Genomic DNA, 22152 nt, shown 5'->3' with positions numbered 1-22152 from the left:
TACAGACAGGTGGTTAGGAGGGTGTCTGAGCCCCCAGAGACTTACCAGCAGAAACAGCATTCCTGCCCCCAGGGAAGGGCGGAGAGGCAGCCACGCCGCCAGGGTGGTGGCTGGAATGGTGTAGTGAGGGGCTTCAGCTCTGCTGGGGGTTTAGCTCAGCCCGGAGGGGGGCCATCCCAGGCATCCCATCCTGGGGTCGCAGCAAAATTGTTCAGATGAACCAAAAGAGCCTCAGAATAGGTCCGTTTCCAGAGACTGCCACTGGCCTCCTGAGGGAATGCCACATTCCTGCCGCGTGAAAAGGCACAGCCACAGCAACTTGCAAGGAGAGCCTAGGTGTGTCCAGCCAGCAGCAGCGTGCTGACTGGCTGCATTTCTGACGGGGCCCATACAACGCCACCAGTGCCTACGTCAGGACACGTTCAGATCCACGCGTTCTGCCAGTCCCTGGCTGCCACCACTATACGCAAGGACACTGGCCATGTGGAGAGGGTCAGGATCCAAGTTGGGAGTAGGGTCAAACCGAGCTTGAATCCAGTTTTCTCACTGACCAGTCTTGAGCAAGTTGTGCGTTGACTGAAATAAAAGTTGCAAGTTGAGTTTTATTGGGGGAACTTACTGAGGACTATGGCCTGGGAGACACCCTCTTAGGTAACTGAGGTACTGCTCCTAAGAGGTAAGGTAGGAGCCAGGAAATATATGAATTTTTTTTTCTGGAAAAACATGTAGTCAGACATCCAAAGACTACTGCTAATCACAACAGACATCTCAAGTTAATGATTTTAGTGCTTTTCTATCTATGGGAAGAAGTAGGAATCTGGGGTCATTGAAATGATCCCTTAGATATGCATCTTAACTATTTAGGGCCAGTACCCAAAGTACAGAATGCTTCCTGTTTTTCTCCATCCTGAATTCCCCTCAGGGTGCACAACTGCAGTGGCTAATGGCTTGATCCTTATAGAACTGGAATGGCGGGCAACATTCTTTTCTTTACATGTGTAACCTCTCTAAACTTCCATTTTACTCATCTGAAAAATGAGAATAATAGGCATACCCACCTCGTGGGGAGTTGTGAGGATGCTAGACCTACCTGAGTGACAGAGTGCCCATCACAGCACCCAGCTTATCTGCACGAATGATTCATTGGTCCATCTGTCTTCCTCCCTGACGATGGCCCTGTCCTTAGTGAGAAAAGCACTGAACTGAGATCAGCATCCAGATTTCCATTCTCCTCAAACTTCTAGGATTAAAGCCACAACTCCCCTCACCTTCCCATTTAAAAAAAAAACAACTTTGTAAAAATATTAAAACCTGACATATCCAGAGAGCAACAAATAATTCCGTGACCAAAGAGAGTGATGTTTTTAAAAGCTCATCACTAACAGATGTCACCTGCAATTTACTAACAATGAACTAGTTCATTAAAAGACTACATTGGTCAACACTTCTGTCCTTGTGCCTCTCAATCCAGGCTGGGTTAGAAAACTCTTGAGATGTACTCACCGTTCACTTAAGAAAGTTTGGGGGAATCTTTGTCTTTCAGGTCCACCTTGCTCCTTCTTACTTCATTTCTTTCTCTTATTCCCCCACGTGGTCATGCTGGCATACCTGATTCCTAACCCTCAATCTCATCTTGAAGCGTTTCATCTTTTCACTTCTTTAACAATAATAATGGACCATTACTGAGCACTTCCTATGTGCCAGGCCTGTTTTGCATCATCTTACTTAAGGCCCATACGGATTCAATGTGTTGTGTATTACTACTTAAAAGGTTGAAATGATGGGGAAACAGGGGTTCAGTATTTGGTCCAAGAACATACAACTCATCTGTGGGGAGCAAGCATTTGAACCCAGGTTGAGTTCTTACTTGCTATCCTCTGCTCCACCTTTCCAGAGCGGCCTCCTTGAGCCCATCTCTTCTTAAACACAGTCCAGAAACATCTCTGCTCTCCAAACTTGGGGTTTGGGCACACCGAGAAAAACCACAGAGCAGAAAAGCAGTAAAGGCGGTAACACTGCCAACACAAATGTCACAAAATCCATGCAGTCTAGCCATGGGAGGAGCACTTGTTTTAGAATCTAATTTCTCTTTGCAAATAGTGCTAACAATTTTCATTATCTAGTTTCCCAACTCACAGAATATTAGTCTTGGAAATTAGATAGTGGGGAAAGGAATGCTCACGGCAAGTGTGAGGACGCAACACATTTTAGAAAACGATTAAAATAATCCTCAAGAATCCTGGAACTCCCAGAGGGGCTGTAAATAACCAAGGTTTTATTGTAAAGAAAAAAAAAATCAGTGGGCTAGAAAACTAACCACCAACACCATTGGACAAGATTTTATTGATTGTGCCTGGGCCCTCTCTGTATGCTAACGGCCTCAGACCAGGTCAGCCTCTGTGTGGACCACATTGTAACAGGAGAGCCACCAGGAACCCTGGCTGTCAACGTGGCGGGCCACGCTAGCTGGTTTGCATGTGTCATTTAATCTTCACAACAGCTTTACAGAAGATTGGGACTCATATAATCCTCATATATTTTTTTAGATGAGAGAAATGAAGCCCAGAGAGGTTGAATAACTTGCCCAGCATACAGCCGAGTCACAAACTACACCCAGGCTACCTCACCAAACACTTGGCATTGCTTACAAGGGGGCAGGAAGGACACGTGAACAGACCTGAGCACACCAAACACCAAATAAGAAAACATCACAGGGCCAATATCCTACTAAACCTGGGCCTGGGGCTTTCACGGGACCGGGCCCAGGTATTTGGGGCCAGTGTCAGGACTGTGATTATGAATAAAGATGAGGAATGTGGGCTGGCCCGTGCTGTCTGGGGTACCCAGAATTTCCCCTGGAGTTGAATTAGATGAGTGGTTTCTACTTGGCCACCCTGAGTGGCATGTCGAATAGTAGCTTTAGATTCAGATGGACCTGGATTGATATCCCAACTCCACACCTCACACTGTGACCCTGGAGAAGTTCCTTAACGTCTCTGAGTCTGTTTCCTCACCTTAAGTGAGAAAGTGAATGCAAAATACATTTCTGGCATGTAAAAGACACTCTACCGCATGTTGGTTCCTTTCTCCTTGCCCTTGAGAGGAACCCTGAGAAAGTAGCCCCACCTCTTGTGCAGGCTCTGATCCCCCTAAAAGGCCATCACCAACTGGGGTCTATCAGGATATGTGCCAAAGAGGCAGAAAACTAAAATGTTGTCAGTCAGTCCCCAGGGAAAGTAACCCTGGTAACACTGAGTCTTTAAAAGCTTCACAGAGAGCCATGAGTCATGGGGCCAGTGGGGGACCATCACCCAGGAGGACAATGGTGTCTCAGGTCTTCTGTGGGTTCCTCTCCTTGGTAGACAGATGAAATTAAAACACCAATTCCACCACAAAGCTGCCTTTCAGCTGCCTAGGAACACGAGTGGGCAGTGAGGAAGGTCCTAGGCCCCGAGTTCAGCCAGCCCTCCCATCCCAGCAGTGCTTCCACCTCCCGCTAGGGGGCAGCACCTCCACCCACCGTCAGGGCCCGAGGCCTTCCTGTCCTTCCCAGTGCGGACTCTGCCCCAGAGTCACAAGCCCAGCACCGCTTCTCTGCCCTCCGGGAGCATTAGTGACAGTGTCCATGAGGACTGGGGTCGAGGACGAGGACTAGATTAACCAGAAGCAGAGGCCTCTTACCCCAGGAAACGGTCTCAGAGAGGAGAGATGATCCTTCTGTTGCACAGAACTCATCAACCAGACACAAGGAAATCTCTGTGGGGAAAAAGTGAGAAGGGAGAAATGGAGCAGGTTACCTTTTGGGGGGCTCTTATCTTACCAAAGTGTTGCATGCAGAGTTTAAAACTCAAATAATACTGAAAAGGTCCCAATGAAAAAACAGCAGACTCCTTCCCCACCCCTCCCTCCACCAAATCCCACCTCCCCTGACCCAGAGTCAAAAACTTAACTTTGTTAACTGCTTCTTCTGGTATTAAGCTCCACGGTCCTATATGATATTCTTATATTAATTCTTGAGTTATCACTTTTAGACATTATCGGTTGACTTCTGATTATAGCAGGTGAGGATTTTGTACTCTTACATCACCCAATTCTCCTCCCTCTACCTTCCCAGTACAGGCATATAATTCAATAATCAAAGTTTAACAGTATGATTATATAAATTCTGTCTACTTCCAACACTGCAGATTTTACTATATTTGTATTTCCTTCCCTGTTCAGTTTTTATTTTTCTTGCAGTTAAAAATGTTCTTGTTTTCTCACTTTTAGAGGATTTCTAAGTTAGGAGTTAAACTTTTCTATATCTTTTCCTCCCAATTTATATCATGGTTGCATTGTTGGGAACAACTCTCTTGTATGTGACAAGTATTTATTGAGCATCGACTTTTCCATATTATCCTATTAGGTGCTAAGAGATACAGAAACAAGACAGATACACATAAAAAAATAAACAGTACAAGCATGAAGCAACAGTTCTAGCACTGCCCTATGTGCTCTGTGATGTGTAGAGTTAATAGTACCCACAAGGAATGTTCTGGAGTCAGAGGTTAGAGTCACAAGGAAGGTTTTCTGGACGCCACCAGGCCTGAACTGGGCTTTGAAGTCTCATCAAAGTGGAGATAAGGAGAGAATGTTCCAAGAGAGGGAATCAACGAAGAGTTGGTCCTGGAGCCCAAACATAGGAAACATGTTTGAGCAGGACTAGGTCTCAATTACCTCGTCATTAAAAAGCAAGAAGAAGCAGCTGGTAACTGATGCTATGGTTGTGTGAGAGAAAACGCCTAATCTTAGGAAATAAACACTGAAGTATTTAGGGATAAAGGACCAAAATGTATATGACTTACCCTCAAGCGGTTCAGGAAAAAAAAAAAAAAACCCATACACACAGTGGATGGCTATTTCTTGCACTATTATCATTTTGGAACCCTTTGGAACTCTGGAATTATCTGGAGTTAAAGAGTTATTCAAATATAAAGTTTTTTTTAAAGGTTTAAGGCAGGTTATAAAGACACCTTCAAGAACTCTGTCCTAAGGAAATAATCACATTTATATAAGGTTAACGATTTAAGCTGAAAATTATTCTTTGCTCCATTTGCAGCAAAGAAAGAAAAAAAGAAATCAACTTAAATATTCAACAAAAGGAAAACAGCTAAGTAAATTCTATGGTACTTCATGCTGTCATTAGCATGAATTTTTTCAATAAATTTAAGTCTCATAAGAAAATGATCAGGGTACAATGTCAAATGAAAAAAAGAAGCAGGATATAAACCAGTACATACTGTATAAATCCAATTATGTATCTATATAGACATTAAAAAATTGAAGAAAATATACCACAGTGCTAACAGTAGTAGGATTAAGGGTAATTTTATCTTTAATTTTTCTATATTTTGAAGTTTTCCATAATGAACATGTATTAACTTTCCAATAAAAAAATGAACAGAATTTTCTAAAAAGCTAAAGAAAATGAGATTATAACCCAGGGTTATTTTCATAATTTTTAAGAATTAAGGTAAAACTGTAAATATGTTTATTCTTTGAAATCGTATTCATATCACAATTAGAATGGAGAAGAATATCTACCCGACAGAGTTGCTGGCAGGATTAAATGAAATCTTTGTAAAGTGCTTAGCACAGTGCCTGCCCAAGGTAGTATGTATGTATGTACGTGTACATAAAATTTTTAAAATTTAAAATTATATATATATGTAATATACAACAGCTGGCTATTTTAATAACTCTCATCTCCCTGCTTTTTGCTTGCTAGCCTCTGGTTGAGCTTGAGTTTAGTCGGGCGGGGGCCAGGCCCCGGGTCGGGTAGGGGTGACCCGAGCTGGCCTCTGCAGGTGGCGGCCGAGTACTTCAAGAACACCACGCTGCTGCTGGTGGGTGTCATCTGCGTGGCGGCGGCTGTGGAGAAGTGGAACCTGCACAAGCGCATCGCTCTGCGCATGGTCCTGATGGCCGGAGCCAAGCCGGGCATGTAAGTCACACTGAGTGCATCCCCTCAGCTCCCAGTGGGCCCCCTGGACGGTCAGAGGGACGTCCACTTGAGGCTTTCTACCAGTGGGGGTGGGAGGACACCAGGGCCTCAAGGCTCCCATCTCCCCCTCCAGTGAGAGGGCCTGTGACCATGGAATGGAGACTTGAGTGGGTGACTTTGGTGTCCTCTAATAACCTGAGTAACCTAGACGGCTGGGGCAGCGGGTTACAAGATCTAAGGGGCTCATCTGGTAAAACAAGAGGGACCAACATAAATTGTTTCCCAACCTTTTTCCCTTGTATCAGGGAATAGGCTGGATGAGGAAGTGGTGTCTTCTCCTCTGTCATTTAAGGAGGCATGGAGGTTTCCTCCCATCCACCCTGAGTTCTTGTCGCCATTGGTTTAGACCAGAGGCCTGTCAAATGTGGCATCTGACCCGGCATCTGCAGGGCACTCAGGCCCTCAGCTGCTTCCTCTTTTCTCTCTGCTGTCGAGAAGGCCGCTCAGGAATGTGTAGGAAGGTCAGGATTGACGGTTTTGCGTGAACTCATTCCCGCTCTCTTGGATAACCCTGCCCTTATCTTCCCTTTGGAATATCGTCCTCACCTCCTAGTTTACAACTTTCTTGCAACACTTTTTATGTAAGCTGCCCTGACTCTCCTGGGAGTCCAACAGAGCATAAATAAATAATATGGTGTTAGTTTTCATCCCTAGTCATTAGATGAAGACATGTTATACTTAAAAAGATGTTCCTGTTTCCCACTTAACCACAGCCTAACTCAGGGCATAATCACTCAGTAATAACCTGAGGTGTTGTACTCCACACTCGGCCTCCTAGACACACAACGGCATTTCCCCACATCACGTTGAGGCTCTGCGGCTCTTTGAAACCCCTGGGTACTATCGTCAAGAATTTTTATCCCATTGCGTTTCTACTTGTCTCTATTTACCGCACCCTCCAGCAAGTTTCCACCCACCACGGGGCCCTCTGTTTGCCGGTGCATGTCCAGGGCAGACAAACTCATGTCTCCATCAGCCTAAACAGAGACACCATCAGGGCTCTGGCACCTACCCGGTCATGATCCACAGGACAGCTGTGCTGGCCCCAAACTGTGAAAAGTCAATGATCCCACCTAAGGTGATCAACACGGGTAGTCTTTATGCTGGCTTCTCTTATGGAAATAAGAACTATATCTGTACAAACACACAGTGCATGTTTTCAAAGTCAAGGAGAACTTGAGAGTTATCTTTGTGTTTTCCTCCAAGTGTCAACTCATAGACACAGCCTTGAAAAAGTGCACACAGTGCAATGGGACACTGCTGAGCCGTTGGGGGCTATGCTTTCAACGGTCAGTAGTGGGACAAGTAGTGGGCGGAACTGTAAGCTCTGTCCATTAGTCTCTATTTGGTCGCTAATAACTGCAGTGACTTGGCTGCAAAGCAAGGAATGGGATGGTACTCGTAGGACTGCTGGCTGCAAGGGCCGAGAAAAGAATTCCTTTATACACAAAAAACACACATCATCACCAAGCTAATGTCCACGGACGAGAGCAATCAGGAAGTCCATGCCCTGTGACCCTACCACCAAAGCTATTCTTTGCTTAAGCAAGGGCTTTTCTTTTTCTTTTTCTTTTTTTTTTTTTTTGGGCTAAGGCCACTAGCCCACGAAGTGTGATGCATTCATTCAACACATCTTTATTTAATGTTTACTCTGTACCAAGCCCTGGGAGTACAAAGCTGAATGTATGACATAAACCCCCATTTTCTGGATAATTGCCAGCACCAGCAGGCTTGTAGGAGGCCCCGCGGGAGCCCTGCGAGATCGCAAGTTGCCCCCGGGGAGGGGGGCATGCTGTGATGCTCCCCCTGCGCCTCCTTGCCTTCCAGGCTGCTGCTCTGCTTCATGTGCTGCACCACGCTGCTGTCCATGTGGCTCTCCAACACGTCCACCACCGCCATGGTCATGCCTATCGTGGAGGCCGTGCTGCAGGAGCTGGTCAGGGCCGAGGAGGAGCAGCTCGCGGCCGGCAGCTCCAGCGCCGAAGAGGCCGAGCCCATCAGTACAGTTTGCTAGAGTTCATCTCCCCTTTGCTCCTCCGCCCGAGTGACACTGCCCAGCTCTGCGCCTGCCCCCACTGACCCTCACCTGCGTCCCGCCTCTCGTCTCGCCTCTTCCCCTTCCTGGCCCCTTACCCCGTACCAGCCCTGTAACCTGAAGCTTCCCTATGTCCCCCATTCCCAGCTCTTCCTTCCTGCCCTACTTAAAGCAGCCACCGCTGCTCCTTTCCCCCAAACGCTCAAGGATCACGACAAGACCCCAGGCCTGTCTGTGTCGCTGAGTCCCACTATGCCTTTCGAGCGGAGGGAAGGGGAGTCGTCAGGCACCAGGCCCAGCAGGAGCCCTGATGCCTTTGTTTCCTTATCCAGCCCCAGCCCAGAGCCCCTGCCCTTCAGGGTCAGGTCCAGACTCCACATCTCACTTCCTGCTTTCCTTTGCTACCGTAGATCCCGATGTAAACAACAGCCAACCTTCCCTGGAACTCATCTTTGTCAATGAAGAGTGAGTATGACCTCCCTCCTCCCCGACAGGGCCTCTTTCAGCTGCATGGGCCAAGCTCACATCTTGCCACACCACCACCTCCCCCCATCCCGCTCTCCTCTCCATACCAGGGAGCCACTTGCCAAGATCCTGAGGGCACCTCCCTTAACCACCGGGTATCACAGGGCTGAGGGAAGAGCGGAAAAGACTACACTGAATCTGAGGGAGTATGTGGACTATCTGTACGTCTACCAAGTACATTTCAGCTAAATTGATGTCCCTCTTGGGAGAATAATATATTTAATCTATTAATGAAAAAAGGCTCACAGTTTAGATGTCACTGGATATTCTTAGAGAATCACAAAGTATTTTTTAGATATTAGATGTGGTCTTACTAGATTCGGTCTTATTAGATATGGCAAAGAAAAACTAGGTGGCAGGTAGGGGATTCGAGGACAGTTGGTGAGACAGCCATGTGCTGATGAAACAAGCAGCTTTTAGAAAAGGAGAAATATCGCTTCAAACACCCATGTGGGGTAGATCCATTAACAGCTGATTTCTTTTGGAGATCTAATATCAAAATGTGGTCTTCAGGGAATACTGGGATGAATAGGACATTTGGAAAGTTGGATTTGTACTACAGCTCAGTTTTGCGATTTGCTCTTTTCATTGAAAAATGGAGAACTGACACTGAGTGAGACCAGCACGATGTGAAGGGACAGAGGCAGAAGGGTGCCACCAGCTTATCTTCCTCCCGTCACTGGCTCCAATCATAATATACTGGACTTTCCTCCCCAGCCCCGACCGTATCTCAGGCAAATCCTATAGCTCTTCTGGTTCCTTTCAGATATTAGAATGATCTCGTTTTTAGATACTTGGCAGTCTAGTCCAGACTCATAGCAAAATTTCAATCCCTCATCGGAAGCTTCTCCCCGCCTCCTCTCACGCTCTCACCCAACCCCCCTTCAGCCCAGGCCTGCAGGATAAGAGGTAGAAGTGAGCAGGTGAGACAACTGACTTTTCTCTTACTCTTCCCCCACACTCCTTCCTCTCCCCTCACCAACTCTCTGCGTCTGAATTCTCCAGGGTCAGGGCAGAGGCTGTAGCGAGCAGGAAAGATAAAGGGGCAAAGAGGGTCTTGGCTGGAGGTATTCCAGAGTGCGGTCAGTGCCCTGAGATTCAGGCCCCGACTCTTTTACACGTCGGGCACTTACCTTCAGGGTCTTCGGAGTGTCGCCTTGAGCCACCTCTGCAGAGCCTGGGCCTCATGGCACGAGGTGCTCTTGGGTGACCGCTTGGGCTCCCTCAGTTCTGTGCTCTGGTGGCTTGCTCCCCAGCCTCTTTATTCTGGGGACGCCTCTGGCCTCTCGGGCAGGGCCTTTTCAAGGTGGCAGTAGCCCAGCCACCTTCCCTGCCGCCCCCAATGAAGACCACTGGTCATTGAGGGCACAGCCTGCTCCCAGTACAGTGGGCCTTTTCTCCTCACTCTGGCCTCTTGGGCAGCACACACTGGCCTCTTGCCTTTGTTCTTTTCTGGATGAAAATACATGTCCCCAAACTCCAAAGCCAAAGCTCAAGTTGTCCCGGACTTCCTCAGCAGCATGCAGGGGGGTCCAGGACTGCCACGGTGTGAGGATGGCGGTCTTCTTTCACGCCAGCACCTCGCATGCTGTCTGAGGGGTTCCATGCCAGCCTCCTCACCCGATTTGGGAAGGAAGGCGGGGAAACATCACAATACTCCTCCCAGCCTAACGACTCTCTCCGGTGAATGCTTCCTGAGCCCCGTCAATGCCTTATCCTTCCCTGATAGAGCCTGGAGGTGGGTGACGACCCCAGGACCCCACTTCCTGCACGTGTGTCCAGCCCCTCTCACTGGCCTTCCCAGCGGCTGAGCTCATAGCACCCACTGTCCTCAGAACTAGGACAGACCAGAAACATGCATTTAGTGCTCAGTGTAAGTCCGTAATGCTGGTAGTTAAATCCCCACCTTCCTCTCTCCTCAAGGCAAAGACTGGGGACCGGTAAGAGTGGGAGGGACTCAGCACACGCGTTGCCTGCCACCCTCTGAGGTGCAGCTGCTGATGAGAAATTCACCCCCATCTTCTTGCTCTCACATGCTTTTTACCATGTGTGGCCCTGGCCCTCCCTGCTCCTGTCGCCTTAGATAAGCATTTCATGTTTCTCCTTCTAGAAAGTGAGCCAGTGAGAACATGGTCAGGGGCCCAGGCTCTCCAGGCAGAGACAGAGACAGGTTCCTCTCTGGCACCACCACTTAGCACCCGGTGCTCTCGGGAAGTTAGTAACCTCTCTCTGCCTAGTTTCCTACTCTGTAAATGCAGGTGGTGCTACCCGCCCCTTAGATCTGTCGTGAGGATTAAAGTCCATATTTGAGTGATCAGCACCTAACAAGCACTCCATGTTAGCTAGTATTAGGAGTCTCGGTTTCCCTCCAAAGGAAACGCCCTGCCCCTGTTCCCACAAATCCTTACCACATCTCTGGAAGGTGAGATTCGTCTTCTTCTAGGTGTAGCCTAGAACACTTGAGTCTAGAAGGGTCACTAATACCAAACACCATGGGGGAGAATTCCCATCTCATCAAGTCTGGGCCACTGTTGTTTTTCCCACTTCCTTTGCTTTCTTCCAGCACATCGAATGCAGACTTCAGTTCTCTGATGCAGAACAAGGTATGGCCCTGGGTTTCTTCTGTGCTTTGAGATACCTGAAAGACCCTCAAGATAACTCAGGGCCAGAGAAGCCTGGCAGCTTGTCGAGGGCCCAGCGGCCTTCTCTGATGTGAGGGCACAGAGGTGCTCCCCTGAGCCTGGATGCGTGAGGCTTTGGGCAGTTCTGAGCCCCGGCCCTGAGTACTGGGCTTAGCGTCACAAAGGACAGGTTAACCTTTCCTCGCGTAAACCCAATAGTCAGCCATCCAGATATTCAAGAGCCACGTATTCAGCCGCAGGATCCCTTTCAGGAGGGATTCGTTTACAAAAATCTTATTATAAAAAGGGGACACGTTTATAGGGGAAAGCCAAGTTTGCCTGCACACTCTACGTGGCCTCACCCCCTTGCCCAGGGCTGGGTTTACATCTCTTCTTACCTCAGTCCCAATGGATGGGCTTTGATCCGTCCAAACTGTGGACTTGGTTGTGTGCGATTTCTTTTTTCATGTTCTTTGTGTTAAAGAAAAATGAAGGGTTCTTCGTTAGCTAATGAAGTTCTAGAAAGCCAAGCTCTCCCATAAGGACAGAGCCATGTTTTTCCAAGTTTCAAAAGCCTCTTCAAATGGGGAACCTGCGAGAAGGAGGCAGGCACAGTAGGGGTGGCTCTCTACCACCTGCTCGCCCTGCTTCTGGTCTCCGAGTCCCACAGGGAGGAGGCGTGGGTGCCCCCAGGGTGATCAGGTGGCTTCTCCAGGCCCCACAGTCTCCTCGTGGTAGTGTGACGGTCTGTGTCCCGACAGAACCTGAATGGCGTGCCCGCCATCACCAGCTCCGCCAGAGCAGCAAACCACCAGGACAAGAAGCAGCGCGCGTCTCAGGTAATGGAATTGCACCTCCTCATCCTGTTTCCTACATGAAGTGCCTTGAGCTTCCCAAGGGGCCCTGCTCGTGAAGCTGTGAGGGTGTCAGGCTAGCGGGCTGTCGCCAGGCACACTTCATCCATCTGTGTGTCTGGCCTGCGTGTGCCACGGAGATAAGACATCCCACTCGCTGTTGACTTTGGCAAGTCATTCCACTGTCTGAGCCCCAGTTTCTTCAGCTATAAAAACTGAGACTTGGTCTAGATCAGAGGTGTTCAAACTACTCCTCAAAGGTGCTTCAGGGGCACTGCACATATTTTATTCGCGTATCCTGAGATTTTAAGGCAACTGCTTTTCTGTTCCCTGATTTTCCTGGTACTTTATCACTGAAACAAAATGCAGAAGTACAATGGACGTCGAAGGTGGTGTAAAATTGCAACCATCACTTATAGCCCTTGATTTCAAATTTTTGTGTTCATCAAAATCATCTCAATTATGTAGCATCCGTATCATCATAAATAAATGCCATTGTTTATTAAATACCGAGCACTGGGCTGAGCGTTTGCTCTCTAGTCTTGGCTCAGAGAGGTAGCAACTTTGAACTCCATTTTGACAGAGACGCAGAGAGATGAAATCATGTACCCAAGGCCTCAGCCTCAGAGGAGAACCTCGATTCAAATCCAAGTCTCCCTGACCCTATGTGTGTACTTTCAGTTAAAAAATAGATGTTTGCCCATTAAATGCTACATTTGTTTTCTCTATTGGAGGTCCATGTAAATTTTCATTAGGAGAAAGGACTGTGGAAAACTACTGGACCAGAGAATCTCTGAGGTCTCCCCCAGCTCTTACAATCAATGAATCTTTCAGGAAAATGTGGCGGGATCCAGCCTTTTCCGGGCCCTCCTAGGCAGATGGGGCAGTGGTTACGGGCTTTGAGAAATGTGGCAGGGTGGCCTCTTCCCCTTGGTTTTCCTATGACCTGGCCTGCTGACATTTGTACCAGGCTACTCCTAGTTTCACAATTTGGGGCCAGGCCTGGCAGGACAGAGGGGCACTTGCTTCTTTAGTCCACAGTTGAGACCAGAGGTCAACAACTGCTGACCCTGAAAGGCCGTCACATGGACCACACAGGGCCTGAGAGGACCGTGGCCAGGCTGAGGTTTATATGCTGACCCTGAAAGGCCGTCACGTGGACCACGCAGGGCCTGAAAGGACCATGGCCAGGCTGAGGTTTATATGCAAGGGGCAGGGGAAAGTGGGAAGGGAAAGCCAATAGGCAAGAAGGGAAAAAGTGAGAAAGAAGGGAGGAGAGAATCACACACTTTGACTCTCCGCCCAGTGAAAGCTGGACTCTTTCTATAATGCAAAGCTTATTTTTCAGTCATCTCCCAACCAGGACTGTATTTTAATTCCACGTAGAATAACCACCTTCTATTTGGTATTTAGACACAAAGTGGAGAGCAGCCAGTTTTACTGGAATTCAAGTGAAAAACAGAATGTGCTGTTAATACCCATAACAAAAATAATAATAGCTTATCATTTGTTAAATGCCAGGAAGTGTTCCAAGTGCATTCCATGTACTTTTCAAAACAATCTGGCAGAGAAAATAGGATTTTCCCCATTTTACAGAAACTGCAGCTGAGATGGGGCTGCCCAAGTTGGTAAAAGGTAGAACTGGGACTGGGATTTGTTTTTCTGACACCCAAGCTTTCCACTGCACAATGGTGCCCCTGTTTTTCATGCTTTGTGTGCCAGACAGCCCAAGCTGGGTTGGAGAAATTCACTGATTTTCCTTTGGTAGGAAAAGCCACCAGTCCTGACCCCCAGCCCCAGGAACCAGGAACTCAAAAGAAAGTACAAGTCCCAGCATGACCAAATGATCTGCAAGTGCCTCTCTCTGAGCATCTCTTATGCCGCCACCATTGGGGGCCTGACCACCATCATTGGCACCTCCACCAGCCTCATTTTCTTGGAACACTTCAATAAGTAAGTAATTCACTCTGTCAACAAATATTTACTAACCACCCACTGTGTGTCAGGGACAGAACCAGGTGCTGAGTATACCACAGAAAATCGAACCAGAGCAGTTTCTGTACTAAGAGGGAAAAAAGATGATCAAGTCATTACAGTTAAATGTGACAAGAAGGGTGGGATTCTGCCGGGGGAGCCCTGCTGAGGGACCCCACCCAGTCTAGAGGGAGGAAATTACTTCCCAAAGAGGCGACGATGAAAGTGGAGACGTGCAGGCCAAGCTGGAGTTAACTAGATGAAGGGAGATCTTCCAGACAAAGAAAACAGTGTAGTAGGCTCAGAGGCAAGAGAGCAGAGCACGTAAAAGAAAATGACAGAGGGCAAAAGGAGGCCAGGGAGGTGGATGCGCAGATCACAGAGGGCCTCTCAGGGCCCACTAAGGAACTTGGACTTCGTCCGAAAGGCCGTGAGAAGCCTTTGAAGAATTTTAGGCAGGGAGTGAGGTTATCATATTTACAGTTTTGAAAACTCATTCTGGATTTTAAAAATGGTCAATGGTTTGGAACAGAAAAGGCAGGCAGCAGGAAGATAATCCCGGACATGGCTACAGATGCCCAGGAGAGAGCTGGTGGTGGCCTGGGCAGCAGTGGGAGGAGAAATGGCCAGATCTGAGCAACATTCAGAGGGAGACTCGACCGGCCTGGGTAGGGTTAGGAAGAGCCTGAGAGAGGGAAAGCCCAAGTCTCATTGTCAGGCTTGGGGCTTCAGCAGCTGGGGAAACAGAGTTGCCCTTGACGTAAATGAGGGGAAAGATGAGGAAATGTTGATACAGAGGTTGAGATGACCAGGTGGTCACCTGGGCTGGGGCCACAGCTCTGCCCAATGATGAACAAGGAGTCCACCAGATAACCTCCTTGGCCCCCTAAGACCAAGGAGGCCCCCTAAGCAGTGGATGTTGATAACAGATTTGGAGATTCCATGCCATGGTTCTCCTGTGGGCAAAGTTCACATCTAGAACCTTCATGAGGCTCTAGAGACCGAAGTTCTCCAGAATTGATGCCTTGTGTCCCCCAGTCAAAACACATTCCTTGGGGGCTTCCCTGGTGGTGCAGTGGTGAAGAATCTGCCTGCTGATGCAGGGAACATGGGTTTGAGCCCTGGGCTGGAAGATCCCACGTGCCACGGAGCAACTAAGCCCGTACTCCAAAACTACTGAGCCTGCGCTCTAGAGCCCCTGAGCCACAACGACTGAGCCCATGTGCTACAACTACTGAAGCCCATACGCCTAGAGCCCGTGCTCCACAACAAGAGAAGCCACCGTAATGAGAAGCCCACACACCGCAACGAAGTATAGCCCCCGCGCGCCGCAACTAGAGAAAGCCTGTGCGCAGCAACGAAGACCCAACGCAGCCAAAAATAAATGAAATAAATAAATTAAAAAAAAAAAACATTCCTTCAGTGACTTTACAAAGAAAGTAATCAGATTGCCTCCTCTATTCTGTTGTCTTGAAATCCAGATCAGAATCTTTACATAAATTAAGAGCAAACAGATCCAGAGTGATTCTCCTGAGGGCAAAGTATATACACTGCAGTGGTATCGATTTTGGTTGCTTGGATGCTTTTTTAGCTTATTTCATAATTCTTGGCAGGGCTCAGTGCAGCTGCAGCTGCCAAGTGAGCTCTAGATAATGTTTGACCATATTTTTATCATTATCTCTACCATGAGCTCTGCTCTGTCTTCTTAAGGACCATTTAGCGTATTACCCCGAAATACCAAATGGAAATCCACCTTTTTCTAATCACTGACCTGGTTCTTTCCCCTCCAGCCAGTATCCAGCAGCAGAAGTGGTCAACTTCGGCACCTGGTTCCTCTTCAGCTTCCCCATCTCCCTCATCATGCTGGTGGTCAGCTGGTTCTGGATGCACTGGCTGTTCCTGGGCTGCAAGTGAGTCCCAGGGCCCTGCCAGCAAGGCTCTCCTGTCCATCCAGGGCCATGGCGCAAGCCCTGGAGGGTGCCATCCAACGGGGAGCTGCCAAGTAACCACAGAGGGTGCCCGGAGGATGCAGTGGACTAGATGAGGAGTCGGGCATCACATCTTCTAGACACTCTGAACATACATGGACTCTGCACTTCACTATGAGCTCTGCAATGAAATGTTCTTAATTTCAACCAACTGGTCAGGGGAAGTGCTGGATTCATAAAGAGTCTGAATCGGAGAGTGTTTAATGTAGTTCCATACAGAGTAATTTGAACTAATTTCTAAAGAAATGATGTCAAGTAGAAATTCCCTTAGGCTTAATTTTATAGACATGACTGATTTATACTTAGTAGCTGTATGAAATATGCTCACATCCCTCAAAATAATATTAGACATTCCTCGTGCAATATTATTTCTAATATTAATTTGCTTAGCCAGCCTTTTACTCATTACGGATGCTGACTCCAAACTTGATCAGCTCCGAACACATAAAGGGAAGATGTATATGATGTTTTGCTATTAGTCTGGGGACCCAACATTCCCATTGCTCAGGGAATGTTCTCTGAGTTGACTTTTTATTTTAATAACTCAGAGACAATTGTCAAATCAAAGATAACTGTATACTTCTGTGCCTCCAGTGCTGCTAATTGAAAAGTAACACCCACTTTCACCCCAGACAAGCCTTGTCTCTAGACAGATACACATACACACACCTATGTGTGTGTGCAACACACAAATATATAAGCATCTATACACATATGCCGCATCACATTGATTCTCACTTATGTAAAGGACGAGTGTGTAGAGACTGCCCCGGTGGTCCAGTGGTTAAGACTCTGCACTTCCAATGCAGGAGGTGCGGGTTCCATCCCTGGTTGGGGAACTAGGATCCCACATGCTGCATGGAGCGGCCAAATTTAATTAATTAATTGATTAATTAAAAAACCCAACTGGGCAAAAAAAATTAAAAATACAAGTGTGTAGAAACAACCTCACATAAGTACACTTGCACAAGTCCATGAGACATGACTTTACATATATATACCAGAGATATACCCGAAAGGCTGGGGAGAAGGCTGATGAGAGGCTGTGTAACTTGGCAGATCAAGAGTCGCGGGATAGGTGGGGCGAGTGGAGAGAAGCACCATCACAGCCAGCCAGCCAGTAGTTTAGTATTTGCTTAAGACCTGTTGTCCTCTGGGCCTCAGAAGTGTGCTTCCTTTATTCTTTTGCTCATTCTCCCATCTCAGTTTTAAAGAGACCTGCTCTCTGAGTAAGAAGAAGAAGACCAAAAGGGAAGAGTTATCAGAGAAGAGGATCCAAGAGGAATATGAAAAGCTGGGAGCCATTACGTAAGAATCAGCCCTTCACCCTCTCTCCTTCCCCAGGAGAAAATGTGGCAGGTAAAGTGTGCGCAGAAGCAGGCTTGTTCTCAGCGGTCCCTTGAGCTGGGGGAATTTTCATCAACTACGAATCTAGGTATTTAGAGGTGCTACTTAATGCCAAAGTCAAGCTGGCCCAGACTCTAAGGGCCACCCTTCCCCTCTGCTGTATTCGAAGTCCAAGTGGTTAAGCAGTAGCTGCGTTTTAGGTCTCCACTATTGGAGCTCTGCATACAGGAGCATCCCAAAGCAAAGTCTGAAAGCTAACAGAAACTTCCCAGTTCCTGGAGTGGGTCTGTTTTCTTTTATAGCTACCCGGAAATGGTGACTGGATTTTTCTTCATCCTGATGACGGTGCTGTGGTTTACCCGGGAGCCTGGCTTTGTTCCTGGTTGGGATTCCTTCTTTGAAAAGTAAAGGATACTGTCTCTGAGAACCACCCACTAACCCAAACCCTTCAGGCAGTACCCGCCGGTGTCCCCTCCCAGATTCTTCGGGATAGTCGTGAACCCAGGAAGCACTTTGTTCCCTTGAAAGTCCCCCTTTTTTAGGGAAGCTGCAGTGTGGAGTCAGGAAGAAAATAGTCTTTGGAGTCTGAGTCCAGGCTTGGGATCAAGAGCTGCCACTTACCATCCACATGACCTTGGTCTTGTTACTTAAGCTCTTGGAACCTCAATTGTTATGAGAGTTAAAGGGGAATATGTCTGCAGAGTAAAACACCACCTGTAAAGACCGTGGCCCTTGTGGCCGAGGCCTGTCCCACCCCTACATATTCCCGAGGGCCAGGGCCACAGGCCACAAGCTCTCAGTGCCAGCTTGTGACCCTCCCAGGAAAGAGAACTCATCCTTTTCTAGTCTCCTTTATCTAAATAACTCCTGACCACTCCTTTTAATAGGTCCATAAATTCACACTAAGACATCTACCCTAACCAGGCCCTGCCTCCAGACATTAACTATTGCCCATTAAATCCACCACCGGACAGCATGGCAGCAACTGGCAAGAAGGAAGGTTGACGTCCCCTCTAGACTAGGTCAAGAGAGGCACTGTGTTCAGACAGGCTGTCCTGAGACACTGTGTTACCCCTGGGCTTCCTGACCCTCTCCCCAGCTCTTCTTGTCTCTTCGCCAGGAAGGGCTACCGCACCGACGCCACAGTCTCTGTCTTCCTTGGCTTCCTCCTCTTCCTGATTCCAGCGAAGAAGCCTTGCTTCGGGAAAAAGAACGATGGTGAGAGGAGTTCAAGAGAAGAAGTTGGGGCTGGCTCTAGTCAAATAATGGTCGAAGTCAGAATTTTGGGAGGAGCCTTACCAAAGCCCTTCCAACTCCTCCCAGAATAGCAGAGTATCCTCTGGTTCATCAATTAGGCCCCTGTCTCCACAAATCACACCCATTAGGGTTCATCTGGCTCTGCCTCGCTGTCTACCTGTGATCCAGGGGAAGACCAGGAGCCCTCACCGGGGACGGAGCCCATGATCACGTGGAAGGACTTCCAGAAGACCATGCCCTGGGAGATTGTCATTCTGGTGGGAGGAGGCTATGCTCTGGCTTCTGGCAGCAAGGTAACCCTTGAATCTGTTCTTATTGGGTCCAATGTTTTTCCAGCAGCTTGACCTAATGAGTCATTATGGTGCCGAGAAGGAAGATTCAAAGGCGCTGAGAGGTGAATGTTCACCCAAGTCACTGGGAAGGGAAGCAGTTCAGCCAGGAATGGACATCCTGTCCCACCTTCTAAGCTGGCACTACTGGGAACAGAGTTACAGATAGCTGTGCCACAGTCACGGCACACAGGCATTCACACCTCACTTATGGGCCCACACTGCTACAAGCAAAAGATGTACTGGACTTTGTAGGCATGTCCTTCTGGAGTTTTGACAGTGGTGATAGGTGTAAGGTGTAAGGGCCCAGAGATGCTCCAGAATGACTCACAGCACCTTGTGAGTCCATATGCATATGGACTCCATATGCATATATTGAGACCCTTTGGAGAATGTATGCTAAGGCAGATGTAAATGCCCCCCACTTCCTGACTGGGAGGATTCGGGATGAGATCTTTTAAAGGGGGCTGGTGGGAAATAGTTGATTTTCCTAGATTGTTAGCCCTTCCTGAAATAAACAGCCCTAAGAATCAAGCAGGTTAGGGGTCTCCCTGTTTTCTTCCTCTACCTCGTCTATCTACATTCACCCATTCTAAACTTGGCTCACTTTTCACTGCCCATTCATTGTGGGCCTAAATGCTTTCTGCATCAGTAACAAAGGCACAGAATCCTCCACTTGGAAAGAGCCATGGAGTGACACTGAGTCCCATCTTCCCACCCAAATAGAGATTTCCCTCCAGGACGCCTCCAGTGACAGGGCAAGCCCTGCACAGCCAACAAAGAATATTGTTCTTTACTTTCAGTTCAGGTCTTCTGGATGTCTTCCACTCTTTGTTCTGGCTTTCTTCTCAGGAACCCTCTCCTCTCCTGTAATAATTATTAAAACAACAAAGACAGTCAGGTCCCTTGAGATCATTTTTTTCTTCCAACTAAAACTCCCTAGTTCCTTTAACCATTCCTCATAGTAGTGACCCCTTACCATGCTGGTCTTTCTCCTTAGGACCACTTTGCCTTTGCTCAAACACAGTCCAGGGGTGGTCGGTCTAGTGCAGAGTAGAATAGTTAATTACCCAAGCCCCATCCTGTATTTTTATGGAAGCTTTTATAAGGCTTCATTGTCATTCATGTCAATATTTATATTGAAACTGCAGTCAACTAAAACGCTTCATTCTTTTCATTGTTAGCCACTATTAAGCTTCAAGTCCTTCAACCAATCCTGTATATATGCTGTCAATATTTTTGATTCCAAGTTCACAATATCATATTTATCTTTGTTGAATTTCAGTGGTTAGTTTTGGCCTCTGAGCCTAGCCTGGCAAGATCTTTTTTTTTTCTTTTTTAACCAAAATTGTGCATGTATAGTTGGTATAACTGTAGAACCTACTGACTACTACTTTAATAATATAATTCAGGTACAATATGTGTGATTCCTACTGAATTTCAAATAATGTCAGTCTTAACATTAGTGAGGAAAATCCAATAAAAAATGTTTTCATACCAAGGGTTTAAAAAATTAAGGTTTCCTTTGTTGTGGTTTTTTTCCTAACTTTGCAGTCTAATTTACCAGTTTATTTCATCATAGTACCAACTCGTTGTTCTGAAAAAGAAAATTGCCACTAAGTTATTTCACTTTACTTACAGGTACTATGTGGAAAACATGATAAATAAAAATCCATTTCTTTATAAAACATACTGTTTCCACTCAGCTAACTGCTCTCCCTCCCCTCTCTTTGTCCAGAGAGCAAAATTTAATGTGTCACAAGAGATAACAATTACAGAGTTCCTGTAGGCCTCGAGACTCTGCACTCACCATTAATTGAGGTAGTCCCCACACACTGGATTTATAGCTCTTGGTCAGTTGAGAAAAAAGAAAGGCAAGTGGTCCAAGGTAAAAATGGCTACATGAGAGAATTCTGAAGCCCTTTGGTCATCAGTCGTCTATGCGCATGTCATGAAGTGGCCAGGGTGCTGTGGAGATCAAAGGAGGTTTTGATGAACTTGGAAAAGAGGAGAAAGGGTGGCCTGCTGACAGTGTAGTAAGGCAGTCTTTAACAGCAGAACATGAGTAGGGCTTACAGCTTGAGGAATCATAAAATGTCTCACCTTGCTATCTGCCCTACTGCCCATTTCTTTATTGCATTTGCAATCTAGAGGGTAAACAGCAAAAGTCGGAGCTTGTCAACCATAGAAGGGAGAGGAGGGAGGGTGGGGAGAGGTGGTGAATGCGTATGGCAACCTGGGGTTTTTTAAGAACATAAACTCATTTGTGCCCTTCATTTTTAGGGGAGGGAGAGAGCCCTCATCATTGGCAGATGGACATCTTCCAACCTAATGAATTATTCCAAATGGGAATATTTATTGATTTGAGTAGATGTGTACAGGTGTTGCTAATGGAAAATGTTCAAGCGTGGCAATATGCCTTTATATCGTGTTGCCAAAAAGCATGGGCAGATGGTAGATCCTGATGTCAGCCACGATGAGATTTGAACCTAACACAGGTTGAGACTGAATGACTGTTTCTAGGCCAGTGACGTGGCACCTTCCCCACTACGTGGAGATAGACCTGTAATCCCTCTCTCCTTCATTACTCATGTAAAACTTCTAATGTTCAGTCTTGCCCATTCAAGGCCCCCAAAACCAGAGAAAAGGTTACTATCCAAACATGTTGATAATTTTTCCCATTTCACGGGTGATAAAATAAGAGAAATAGATTTCAAAAGCAGGATTAAGGATTACACTTGGCAATCGGTGTAAAGGGCATTGTTGATTGAATGCACAGCATGAGACTGTCAGAGGCTGGAGAAAGAGTAACAAGTTTGAAGTTGAGGGGCTCATCACCCCAAAGATCTCCAATCCCTGCCAAGTCATATCAGGGCTAAGGAGGATCTCAGCAATTAGAGGCTCTCCGTGCCCTGTGACAATGACTGACCAGGAGGCCCTAATTAGACTGAATGGTGTACAATCATTAAAAAAAAAAAAGAATTTGCTGGGCTACATAGTGATCTAACCATAAAAAATCAGGAATGCCTGTGGGTCCAGTCTGCCTGAAAACAGGGAAGCAAATAAGATGGCTCCTGGTGGTCCCTTTCAGCCCCTCACCATCCCTGACCTTCTGGAGGCTAAGAATTCCACTGGGAGTGGCCTTTCCCGCTTTCTTCTCACTGCATCACCTTGTCTCC

The 22152-nt window shown here is 47.2% G+C and overlaps 1 protein-coding gene and 1 long non-coding RNA gene across 3 annotated transcripts in view; one reads left to right on the top strand and one right to left on the bottom strand.

Annotated features, from left to right (window-relative positions):
- Positions 1 to 20766, bottom strand: part of LOC117313620 (uncharacterized) — a 36381-nt gene extending 15615 nt beyond the window's left edge. Inside the window, exons 1-5 of one of the 2 annotated variants that reach the window (XR_012334086.1) lie at positions 19771 to 20766; positions 15824 to 18585; positions 3682 to 3756; positions 1091 to 1181; positions 46 to 576 (exon numbers count right to left, since the gene is read on the bottom strand). This is a non-coding gene — a long non-coding RNA (uncharacterized lncRNA). The remainder of the gene's footprint in view (positions 1 to 45; positions 577 to 1090; positions 1182 to 3681; positions 3757 to 15823; positions 18586 to 19770) is intronic. The other variant, XR_012334087.1, reaches the window with a different exon arrangement.
- SLC13A4 (solute carrier family 13 member 4) overlaps positions 1 to 22152 on the top strand; it is a 40058-nt gene that overhangs the window by 11608 nt on the left and 6298 nt on the right. Inside the window, exons 3-13 of the mRNA XM_033863325.2 lie at positions 5847 to 5983; positions 7871 to 8043; positions 8489 to 8543; positions 11167 to 11206; positions 11986 to 12063; positions 13847 to 14031; positions 15843 to 15962; positions 17247 to 17348; positions 17690 to 17791; positions 18508 to 18605; positions 18813 to 18937. Of these exons, the coding sequence (XP_033719216.1) occupies positions 5847 to 5983; positions 7871 to 8043; positions 8489 to 8543; positions 11167 to 11206; positions 11986 to 12063; positions 13847 to 14031; positions 15843 to 15962; positions 17247 to 17348; positions 17690 to 17791; positions 18508 to 18605; positions 18813 to 18937 (1215 nt within the window). The remainder of the gene's footprint in view (positions 1 to 5846; positions 5984 to 7870; positions 8044 to 8488; positions 8544 to 11166; positions 11207 to 11985; positions 12064 to 13846; positions 14032 to 15842; positions 15963 to 17246; positions 17349 to 17689; positions 17792 to 18507; positions 18606 to 18812; positions 18938 to 22152) is intronic.

Source organism: Tursiops truncatus, chromosome 9 (genome assembly GCF_011762595.2).
Source record: "Tursiops truncatus isolate mTurTru1 chromosome 9, mTurTru1.mat.Y, whole genome shotgun sequence".
Lineage (NCBI taxonomy): Eukaryota > Metazoa > Chordata > Mammalia > Artiodactyla > Delphinidae > Tursiops > Tursiops truncatus.
This window is presented reverse-complemented; position numbering and strand designations above follow the sequence as displayed.